The sequence below is a fragment of the Rutidosis leptorrhynchoides genome, chromosome 1 (assembly GCF_046630445.1).
Source record: "Rutidosis leptorrhynchoides isolate AG116_Rl617_1_P2 chromosome 1, CSIRO_AGI_Rlap_v1, whole genome shotgun sequence".
Lineage (NCBI taxonomy): Eukaryota > Viridiplantae > Streptophyta > Magnoliopsida > Asterales > Asteraceae > Rutidosis > Rutidosis leptorrhynchoides.
In genome coordinates this window covers 478,430,753-478,443,756 of record NC_092333.1, presented here as the reverse complement: position 1 = coordinate 478,443,756, position 13,004 = coordinate 478,430,753, and the positions used below count along the sequence as shown (strand labels likewise).

At 28.3% G+C, this 13,004-nt stretch overlaps 1 protein-coding gene across 1 annotated transcript in view; it reads left to right on the top strand.

Moving 5' to 3' along the window:
* The window catches only part of LOC139874877 (S-adenosyl-L-methionine:benzoic acid/salicylic acid carboxyl methyltransferase 3-like), a 65,788-nt gene extending 56,368 nt beyond the window's left edge, over positions 1-9,420 (top strand). Inside the window, exons 4-5 of the mRNA XM_071862273.1 lie at positions 8,720-8,974; positions 9,061-9,420. Of these exons, the coding sequence (XP_071718374.1) occupies positions 8,720-8,974; positions 9,061-9,420 (615 nt within the window). The remainder of the gene's footprint in view (positions 1-8,719; positions 8,975-9,060) is intronic.
* Positions 9,421-13,004: the final 3,584 nt, after the last annotated feature.

Below are 13,004 nucleotides of genomic sequence, written 5' to 3'. Positions count from 1 at the left end.
AATTTCGGACTAGAATATTTTTGAAAATATCCTCAGAAATATCGAAGATATTGATGATGATATTTTGGAATTTCTAAGTTCGATGGTTGATGGAGAAAGATTTTCTGCAAGATTTTAACATGACTTCGGAGCAAGATAATCTCTAAAGATTTCATCGGATTCAGAATTACCTGGATTCTTTGAATATAGGGTTTGGTCCTTGTATTTGTCCTTGGTCCCCTTCATGGGTAGCTCAATCTATTTTTCAATACCCAATTTTCTATCGAGCATTCCTAACACTCCTTTCTTTATCATCAAACTTTTGGTCGTTTAGACCATCTACCATTTTTCTGTTTCCTCTGCATTTAATGCTATGATATCTGAATCATCGGTTATTAATCCGAGGTGGTTTCAGGAAAATTGTGTTTTTAGATGATTAAACGCTGATGGTAATATGGTGGAATATGAAAGGTTCCCTGGTAACAATAAAAGAGCACGCGTATATATCCCGTTATAATAAGGTTGTTTCGTACAAAAAGTCGAAGTTGTCTTGCTGGAGCTGTGACAAAACTGGCTATCTCGAACATCAGATGCAAAGTTATTTTTGGTAATAATAACGCTAAAGGAATTAGCACAGCTACGTGTTAAACGTTTACTCAAGTTCCGAGTGTTTTCAGGTGCATAATTATACGCAACAATCTTTCTTTCTGTAGATGAAGTGTGGTTGGTTCATCCTCTCGATTGAGGTATTTTCAAGAATCATGAAAAGTTTGAACGCAGATTGTAATTGTCAAGATACAAATGAGGTTTAAGATGAAATCAAGTGGCAACTTGAAGAATTGTTTAGTTTCATATGTTATAATCAATATTTTAATTCATTTTAATTGTCCAATGTTATTAGTCCACAATCGATAGTCCACAGTCGATAGTCCAATAATTCATATATAGTTTAATATATAATATTCGAATTATTAAAACGTATCGTGACCCGTATTCGTCTCAGACTAGATCATTACTGCATATAGAGTGTCTATGGTGATTCCAAATAATATATATAGATGTGTCGATATGATATGTCAAAACCTTGTATACGTGTCCTGATATTTAAAGTACGTAAAAATAAATAACAGAAATTAAATGACGATAAATAAAATTGAGAGAATGTAAATTGCGATAAATAAAATGTAATCAGTTAGCTAGGAATAATTATCTAGGAACAGTTAGCGTGGATTCTTAACAAAATTACTCATAGTTAATTTGTTTGTTTCTAACAAATTTTATTTTGTCAAATGTTTTCTTCATTATGCCACTTGTTGGATTCTGATAAATCAAAATCCAAATATGAAATTGGATGAATATGGTCATTCTGTGGTGAACGGATTTGTATATCGGTGGATGTAAGTAGGATAGTATATGACTGTTGAAACAGATTCAAAGAACGTACAATGTAACTTATTAATGTGAAATCTAAATATTCTTCGGGTATTACCTACCCGTTAAAATATTTTCACCATTAACAGTTTGTACAAGAGAATTTTTAATTACAAACTTTATGAAAACATATATACATATATATTTTCTTCAGATGTATTCATGGATTTAATGAGTTAATATGATATTGAACTCATTTGCTTTTCGGTTGGAACTAGAATAAATAATCTCTAAAACTTTAGAGATTACATATTCGCCATGTCGAACGAAGATAAATGAGGTAGAACGATACGTAGAACGAAGATCGTACTCAAAGTACAGATGATGATATTGAAACATGGATTGTTGATAGTACTGGTGCTGTTATTGATTGTACTGTTGGTGCCGGTGATGTTGCTGAAGCTGGTACATTTTGTACCATATTCTCCGAATTGATTATTCGAGCGCGAAGTTCGTTGACTCATTACTCCAGGACGATTGTCGGTCGGAACGAGCGGATGAATAAGGTTCAAAATTGTGGATAGAATATAATATTGTCGAGTTACCCTAGAAATGAGACTGAAAATGGTGTCTCGAACAGGTTCGCCGGTAAACGCTTCAGGTTCATTGTCAAGAGGTGAATTCGGTTGGTGGAAGGGATTGTCTTCTTCTCGTCTCCATTAATTAAGTCGACTACGAGCTCATCATATGAATTGAGGATGGTTAGTTGGTTGATTCATTCTGGTGACGCTGCTTTCGGAGCTTAGATGAACGTCCACGTTGGAATAGCTGTCGGAATAACTATCGGAATAGCTATCGGAATTTGAGGGACTCGAACTGGTTGAAGGATTCATCCCATACAATCAGATGAAGAATTTTTGATAAGAAATAGATTATAGGATGTAGATTAATACCTTGCAATACATAGTTTACATATGCATATATAATACTAAAATCCCATAAGTTACGGAGGAATCTACGGAAGCTGTCAGGCAAAGTCTACTGTAACAGATATGCTAAGATATGAATTAGCAGATACGCTAAGATACGAATTTTGTCTATACACTATTCATGCAATCAATGCAGTAAGATGTGTCTAGACTAAGAATGATAAGCAGATGATTTCCGACTAGAAATAATAAGCAAAACTTTTGACATGCAGACACGGTCGAAGTCCAGACTCAATAAGGCATCCTAACGACTATCAGTTAGATACACTAATGCAAGACCTGGTTCACCAAGACCACCGCTCTGATACCAACTGAAAGGACCCGTCCTAATCCATCCGGACAAAGTCCATATCGATTATAAACGATTCACAACAGTTGATTACATCGCGAGGTTCTTGACCTCCATATGATACCTTTTACAAACATTGCATTCGTTTTTGAAAAGACAGTCTTTCATTACATCGAAAATTGACAACATGCATACCATTTCGTAATATATCTTACTATAATTGACTTAATAATAATCTTGATGAACTCAACGACTCGAATGCAACGTCTTTTGAAATATGTCATGAATGACTCCAAGTAATATCTCTAAGATGAGCAAATACACAGCGGAAGATTTCTTTCGTACCTGAGAATAAACATGCTTTCAAGTGTCAACCAAAAGGTTGGTGAGTTCATTAGTTTAACATAAATAATCATTTCATAATTTTAATAGACCACAAGATTTCCATTTCTCATAAATATACGTCCCATGCATAGAGACAAAAATATCATTCATATGGATTGAACACCTGGTAACCGACATTCACAATATACATATAAGAATATCCCCATCATTCCGGGATCCTCCTTCGGACATGATATAAATTTCGAAGTACTAAAGCATCCGGTACTTTGGATGGGGCTTGTTGGGCCCGATAGATCTATCTTTAAGATTCGCGTCAATTAGGGTGTCTGTTCCCTAATTCTTAGATTACCAGACTAAATAAAAAGGGGCATATTCGATTTCGATCATTCAACCATATAATGTAGTTTCAATTACTTGTGTCTATTTCGTAAAATATTTATAAAAATTGCGCATATATTCTCAGCCCAAAAACGTAAAGAGTAAAAAGGGAGCAAAAGAACTCACCTTATGTATTTTGTAGTAAAAATACATATAACGACATTAAACAACTGAACAATGTAGGATTGGCCTTGGATTCACGAACCTATATCATTTGTGTATTTATTAATATTCATAGTTATATATATATATATATATATATATATATATAATATATATATATATATATATATATATATATATATATATATATATATATATATATAAATGTATTAGTTATATCATTTTTATGTTAATAATATATATACATACATATATATATATATATATATATATATATATATGTATGTATGTATAGGTTTTATATGTTTGTATATATATAAAAATATTAAATTTTGTTATATTTTATGTGTTAAATATATATATTTATGTATGTATTTAAATTGTTTATCAAAATAGTAATTCTTTTATACTAAGTTAATATTAGTAAAAAAAAATAAATAATGATAATATCATTAATAATATACATATGTTAATAATAATCCTATTAGTGAATATAACAATGATATTAATAATGGTACATGTAACAGTATTAATTTTACTGTTTATGGTAGTTATGATATTAATGATTTAATAATAATAATAATAATAATAATAATAATAATAATAATAATAATAATAATAATAATAATAATAATAATAATAATAATAATAATAATAATAATAATACAACTACTAGTAATAAGAATAATAATAATACTAATATTCTTATTTGTATCTATAATCATAATAATACTTAAAATCATAATAATACGTATGTTAGTAATAATAATGGTACTGATAACTATAATACTTGTAGTAATATCAATAATCAATAATGATAATCATAATAATAATAATAATAATACTTGTACAACTATTAATAATAATAATAATACTAATAGTACCTAGTGATATTAATTAATAATAACAAAAGTGATAATAATATTACTCTTATTATCTATATTAACTAATTAATAACAATCCTTAATAATAAAGCAATCATAATGACAATAACAACAACAACAAATAATAATAATAATAATAATAATAATAATAATAATAATAATAATAATAATAATAATAATAATAATAATAATAATAATAATAAAAATAATAACTACCTCTCAATGAAAAGGCTTCTTAAAAAAAAACTGCCATCCACAAGACTCGAACCCATGACCTCTTGCACACCCGCCACAACACTTAACCACTGCACTGTCCGCTGTTTTTCTGTTTATACACTCAACCCGTTTTTATTTAACTCATTTCTTTTATCCTTCATCTTCTTCACTTCTAAGAATCAACCAGAAATCAAACACCACTAGTAACGAATCAACTTTTTAGTTTTAGGATAAATTAACAAACTTGGAACTAAAATAATAATAAGTTCTTGAATTAAAATATATATATATATATATATATATATATATATATATATATATATATATATATATATATATATATATATATATATATATATATATATATATATATATATATATATATATATACAGCCATCGCTGCTGTCCGACGAGCAAGAGGGAAAAAAAATTGATTACCATATTGCAATCGTTTTGGACAATTATTTCAACACAAACTACCCTTCAAATGATTCATATAAACTTCCCAATTCATCATTTTAATTTGATTTGTAGCAGAAAACTCGAATTTGAAGGATGAATAATGTTTGACTTTTTTGAAGCAAAACTTTGACTCGAAAATTCGTACTCGATATCAAAAATTGGAATTTGAAACTTCACAGGTAGTTTTAGTATGAGATTCCTATCACTTCTACATTATTACATTTTGTAATTTCTTTCGAATTCGGTTTTTGACTAAAAAGTTGAAGGACAGAGGTTTTGGTTTATTTTTCTTGAGTTTTCTCCTTTAATTCATCCTCAATTGCATATGTATGTACACGAATTTTTGCTTGACTATGATTTGTAACAAACTCCGACATAAACAAAAAATTACAATAGTTTGGATAGCTATGTGAAGCTGCAATCGTACATTTTCCTTGACTTTTATAATTTTTATAATCATTATTAATTAATAAATAAAGATACCATTAATATTAATATTAATTTAATAATTATAAATATATAAATGTATTTACAGCTTTTCTTTTCTTTTTTTTTTAAATTATTAATACTAATAATATTAGTAATAAAAGTTTTAAATACAAAAGTAATAATAAAGATGTTAATAGTAATAGTAATAGAATTATTAATAATATTAATAATTAATAATTATATTAGTAATGATAATAGTAGTGATACTAATAACAATTGATATTGTTATTGATTATAGTGTATTATTTTCTAACAATAATAATAATAACATTAATAATATTAATACAAATATTAGTAATAATAGATAATGATATTTATAATAGTAATTATCAAAATAATAATAAAAATAATGATTGTTGATGATAAAGATAATAATACTCTATAATACTACTTCAAGTAATAATTTAGATATAACAAATTATATGTAACTACTTTCAAACCTATATGTTTTATGTCGGAATAATAATATTAATAATACATATATTATTATTAATAATGATGTATATAATAAAAAAAATATACCAATTATGTTTATACTTGTAATTAAATTAAATATGTTACTATTATATATTATTATTAATGTCATACTGATAATATATTCTATGATAATATATCTTGAATATTTATGATATATTACATTATATATGTATATATTCATTTGAATAGCAACTTAATTATTTTATGTGTTATTTTAAATATCTAATTCAATTCAAATGATTAGATTGTATTTTATTATCCAAACTTTACATATACACTTATTTATATTTACATATACATATATATACATATTTATATATACTCTTATATATATTTACATATACATATATATACATATTTACTTACAACATTTGTTCGTGAATCGCCGGGAACAGTCAAAGGGCAACTGAATTCATATTAATAGTTCAAAGGTCAAATGAATGCATGAACACAGTTCAAAGTTTATGAGACTTTAACATTACAACTTTTGCTTATCATGTCGGAAACTTATTAAAATTAAGTTTAAATTTGGTCGGAAATTCCCGGGTCATCACACATATCTCATTAAATTCAGTAATGTGTTCATATGGTTCCTCATTAGCCATACCTCGGTAGGTTGGCAAGATCGAAATGAGTTGAGGTCGGACCTCAAATCGTCGTGTGTTTCCCCCTGCTCGTGCGGAAAAAAAAATGGGTGAATGATCCTCATAATCACCCGATTGGTAGTAGGTGTCTACCCCTCTTTGTCGTTCAAACATCTCGTTTCGTTGATAAAAACTTCCTCTTCAGTATCGGAATCTGATTTAGGAGAGTTTGGTGGAACAATCAAATGTGACTCTAACTGTGGTTGAGTGGAAGCTGAAGCCACTGTCGAGCCCTTTAAGATTCTTGTAGCTTTTCGATTAGCTTTTGCGGATTTCTCAATTTCCGGGTCTAAAGGCTTAAGATTTTGATCACCCGAACTCCGAGTTTGCATACATTAACCTGCACTTCAACAAAAACAAGAATACCGAGCGTAAAAACTGACAAAAACAAAATAAGCAAAAAAACTATTTTTGTTTTTTTTTATTGGTTTTATAAATTTTATGGTTTTTTCTAATTTAACACGAAAGCAATAAAATAAGAGCTTGCAATTCAAGCGCACACTTCCCCGGCAGCGGCGCCAAAATTTGATCGGTGTCGAAGGGCCGGTCAAAAATAGCCTAATTACTCTACTTTAGATAGGGTAAGCAGGATTCGTTCCACGGGAAGTTATGGTTAACTAGCAAGCAATTTCAAGGTTGGTTTGGTTGTTTAACTAAAAGCTACTAAGATTTATCAACTAATATTAAAACTTAAAACTTAAACTAAAGTGCAATTGAGAGTGTTGAGATGTAAACAATGAGAGTAAAGCCTTTATCCTTTCACAATTCCAATCTAACATGTATTCATTCAAACAAGTGTTATGTTTACCAAATGTTGATCAAATCTCATAGACAAAACTTCTTAAATTCGTTACTTCTATTATCTCGGGATTAAACTATGTAACCTAGACACTGTGTCTTTATCCCTAATCTAATTAACACTAAGTTGGATCAAGAACACACTATTAAATCACAATAATTTAACTTGTAATAACAAAATATAGAACTTGCATTAATCAACAATTGATTTGGTTCACAATATCATAATCCATAAGTATTAAAACATCACAAACCACATAATCTTGAATGAAATCATACATATTTTAATTGTTCATGGAAAGGATAAAGTTAAGAAGACTAGCCAAGCATGTTGGTGATGATGATCATGGAGATTCTTGAAGATTGCATGATATATATATATATATATATATATATATATATATATATATATATATATATATATATATATATATATATATATATATATGGGTTGAATTTCCATATTTAATATTATCTATACAATAATAGAAGGGTATAATTGGCACATTGATGATTTTTTAATTATGATTATTTTGAGTAAGGGACAACTTTATGGGACAAACATATATAGTAAGATGGAAATTTAGTTTGGAACAGAGAGAATAAAATAATAATAAATCATCCTAAGATAATCTCATTGTTAGTGTCCTACTACCTCATAAGGGGTTTGAGATTCAAAAGTAATCAACCAAAACTTGAAGTAGCCATGAACAGAAAAGGGTGTTTTTCGGTTTGGTTTTTGGTATCCTTTGATTATTCATGTTGGTTTGTTCGGTTTTGAAGTTTTGGAGCAAAACTCAAAATTAAATTTAAACTCGGATTGATTTTGATTAAAATTGAAAATAAAATCATCATAATCTAACTAAAATAATCATAATTAATAACAACTTTGGTTTGAAATCAATATAAAAAACATATTAGACTTGTTAAACGAACCGAAACCTAATCAAATATCGAATTCAAATCCCGCTCGACATCCGGTTCAATTTCTAGATTATTCTATTTGAATCCGAAAATGAACACCCTTAGAAAAAAGGGTGAGAACGGTCACAAAATAACCTAATTAGATTATGTGCATTTGAATACAAATACTTGACTATCTCACGTAATCTAAACAGTGAAAAAACTTTAACTGTTTACCCATTTAAAAAAATGGTAAAACAATAGTAAAACGTGTGAAGTTAGATACAAATTGGAACTTGATACTATAAGCCTATTATCTACAACACACATTTTTGAATAACATCTTCTTTTTTTTTTGACAAAATGTGATAGGTACCCAAAGGCCTTGAAAGCAATGGATTAAACATTTACTTGGCGAAAACAAGTCCTCCAAATGTGTTACAAGCATATGCAAAACAATTTCAAATAGACTTCATGAACTTTTTGCAAATGCGTTATGAGGAAATAGTTCGTGGTGGATGCATGGTTTTAACATTTATTAGTCGAAGTATTGTCGATGCAACTAGGGACGATTGTTGCAGTATCATGGAGCTACTAGCACAATCGCTTATAGACATGGCTAAAATGGTATCGTTCGTGATCCTTTAGTTATTTCAGTTAGTTTAAATACATAATATTTAATTATATATGCTAATAGCAAATTAATACCACAGGGGCTAGTTCAAGAATCATATATTCACTCGTTCAATATGCCAATTTATTTTCCATTTAAGGATGAAGTTAAGAATATTGTTCAAAATGAGGGATCGTTTTCTCTTGATAAATTAGCTACTTTTCAAGTCAACTGGGACCCACTCGATGCAGATTACGCAAATGCGAATGATTTTAATGAATCCCATGGCGAAAATGCAGCAAAAGTGGTGAGAGCTGTTGTAGAACCGTTGTTGAGTTCTCATTTTGGAGAGTTCATAATTGAAGAGCTATTTAAGATGTATGAGAAGCATGTAGTTGATCATCTAGCTAACCAAAAAACACGATACTGTAACTTAGTCATTTCATTGACTAAAAATTGAGCTCTGGATAGTGTAACTTAGTAATTTCATATTTATCTAAACTCTTTTGAGTCAGTCAGACGTATGATCCGTTAAGGGTTCATATTTCTATATTTGTTTTCAGAGTGTTGCTTTTTAAGCTTAAAATTTATGCTTAAATATGTCCATTTATTTCAATATTTGACAAATGATTTTCACTTTATTACTAAATACCATACCAAATACGTAGTATATCATTTGGTAAAGTCGATGAACACTATTTATTTTGGGTGATTGTGTCATTTCATTTTTTTTTTTTTTTTCGTTATTGATAAACGCTGATTCAGAGGATACATTATTTTGCGCTAAATTAAACAAGAAACAATGGTAGCTCTGTGTTTGATTGTTGTTAGAGTGCTTACAACAGTGACATACTTCCTTCCCAAGACCAGCTGTCACATCAGTGCCACATTAATACTTTTATTAAACACTACCAACAATGACATACTTCCTCAACTCAATATATTTTAATTTAAACTTTAAAATTATATTTTCATTAAATTTAAATTTAAACTAAAATAAAAATAAAAGTACATTAAATTAAAAAATACACTAAAAAATAAAATTACATTAAATTTGAAAATTACATTAAATTTGAAAATTACACTAAAATATAAACAAACTATTTTTCGTCTTCGTCTTGATCTTCTTGTTCTTCGACTTGATCTTCTTTATCTTCGTTATCGGAAATGTGTGAAGGTCCCACTTCATCTTGATTGTTTGGATTTGTTGTCGGATTATGTCGAATACGATAATTAAGTGGAAGACTCCACACGTGTTTTACGAGCATATCTCGTAGTAGTCGATGAATTGATGAGGATCAAGAATGTGTTGGAAGACAAACGCTCTTCGCAACAAGATAATTAAAACACAAACGTGTTGTAATTCACAAAAATATATACGCATACTCTTACGTTAATTAATGTAAACGTAATATTCAAACTCAGAAGCTTTTATTAATTCAATCGTTCACGTCCTCTTCCATATTACCTATTTAGGCTCTATATAATGATAATGATAGAAATCATAAGATGACTAGGCTGTTGGAACATACATGTTCACAATACTTGCTTTTGTTACCAAGTGTTGTAACTATGCTACATACTATAAACATAAATAATATATAACACACACTTGGGGCAATTTTCTTATGATATTACTTGCTTGAAAATTTGCAAATTACAAATGAAAAAAAAAAAAAAAAAAAAAAAACTCCTATTTATAATACTACTACTACAATAAATGAAAACCACGTAACCATGTAATACTAAATATTCAGCAACCTACTAATCTTGATGAACTCGACATGCATACCATTTCATAATATATCCAACTATAATTGACTTATTAATAATCTTGATGAACTCGACGACTCGAATGCAACGTCTTTTGAAATATGTCATGAATGACTCCAAGTAATATCCCTAAAATGAGCAAATGCACAGCGAAAGATTTCTTTCATACCTGAGAATAAACATGCTTTCAAGTGTCAACCAAAAGGTTGGTGAGTTCATTAGTTTATCATAATCGATCATTTTCATTATTTTAATAGACCACAAGATTTCATTTTTCATAAACATCATTCTCATATCAGGCATTTCGCAAACTGCATAGAGATAAAAATCATTCATATGGATTGAACACCTGATAATCGACATTAACAAGATGCATATAGAATATCCCCATCATTCCAGGACACCCATCGGATATGATAAATTTCGAAGTACTAAAGCATTCCAAATTCCAGAATGGGGCTTATTGGGCCCGATAGATCTATCTTTAGGATTCGCGTCAATTAGGGGTGCACTAATTCTCAAAATTAGTGATGTTCCCTAATTCTTAGATTACCAGGCTAAAAAGGGCATATTTGGCTTCGATCCATTCAACCATATAATGTAGTTTCGATTACTTGTGTCTATTTCGTAAAACATTTAAAAAGCGCATGTATTCTCAGTCCCAAAAATATATATTGCAAAAGCATTTAAAAAGGGAGCAAATGAAACTCACAATACTGTATTTTGTAGTAAAAATACATATGACGATATTGAACAATGCAGGGTTGGCCTCGAATTCACGAACCTATATCAGGTATATATATTAATACATATAATTGTAATCGAACAATTTATATATTATTATTAATGGTTATTTTAGTAAATTATATGTTTCGTTTAATAATTTAAATTAAATATATTTATCTTATATACTTTGAATAAATAATTAGTATTTATAAAAATATTAATATAGTTATGTTATATAGTTATGTTATATGTATTAAATAAGTTTTTATATAACTAATATTTATTTGGTAAAATAATAATAAAAAGTTGTATCTTTATATAATAATAATAATAATGATAAAAATAATGTTAATAATGATAATAATAATAATAAATATAATAATAATAATAATGCTATGTTTAACAAAAATGAAATTTTGTATAAAATGATAATTTTACTAATAATGATAACTTTAATAAAAATGATAGTTTCTAATAAAAATGATAATTTTAGTGATAATACTAATAGTAATTTAAATGATAATTTTATTTAATCATGACTTAATTGTATTTATATTCATCTTTACTCATAACGTACTTATAACTATACTCTTAGGTAGTAATTACCTTAACTATATTCATGATCACAACCCTAATCGTTTTTATCTTAACATTCGTAATCTTAATTATATTAGTTTTAATGTTATTAATAATATAATAACTATGATATCAAGATTAATAATAATAATAATATTAGTAGTAGTAATAATAATAATAATAATAATAATAATAATAATAATAATAATAATAATAATAATAATAATAATAAAGAGTAATAAGTAAACTACCTCAAGGAAGTAGTCCTAAAAAAATGCCCAAGTCCGGGTTTGAACCCGCGACGTCCCGCTAACCCAATAATACCACAAACTACTCCTCTATTTTGTATTTTCTGATAATAACCACACTTAAATTTGTTTAACCTATTAACTGTTCCTTCTTCTTCTTCTTCTTCTTCTTCTTCTTCTTCTTCTTCTTCTTCTTCTTCTTCTTCTTTTTCATAAAAAAAATGCTACAACTCAGGCTCAAACCCGAGACCTCTCGGTTAAACATAAACGCTCCAAACCACTCCTCCATCTATTTCTTTCTGAATTTTTATAAACCTTAAATGGTTTTAACCCTTATATCCCTGCTTCTTCTTCATAGAAACTAATCGATATCATTATCTTATTACGATCACATCATAATCATACGATTATGATCATCTTAATACATATATTATCTAACTTAAATCTTTTTAACCTCATCATCATAATCATCTCATATTCATTTTATCTTTATCTTCGCGTATCATTATTTTCAACATATCATCGTCACTTCATATTATCATTATTATCATTTCCTCACTTACATGACATTATCATCATCCTGTAATATTTATTCACGTGTTGTTTTCTGAGTAGAAACTAGAGAAGAGAAACCAACTCTTGCAACTTCGTGACCCAACATGAAATGCAAATCACAGCCCAAAAATCCCTCACAAGCCCAATAGGAAGTAGAATAAGCCCA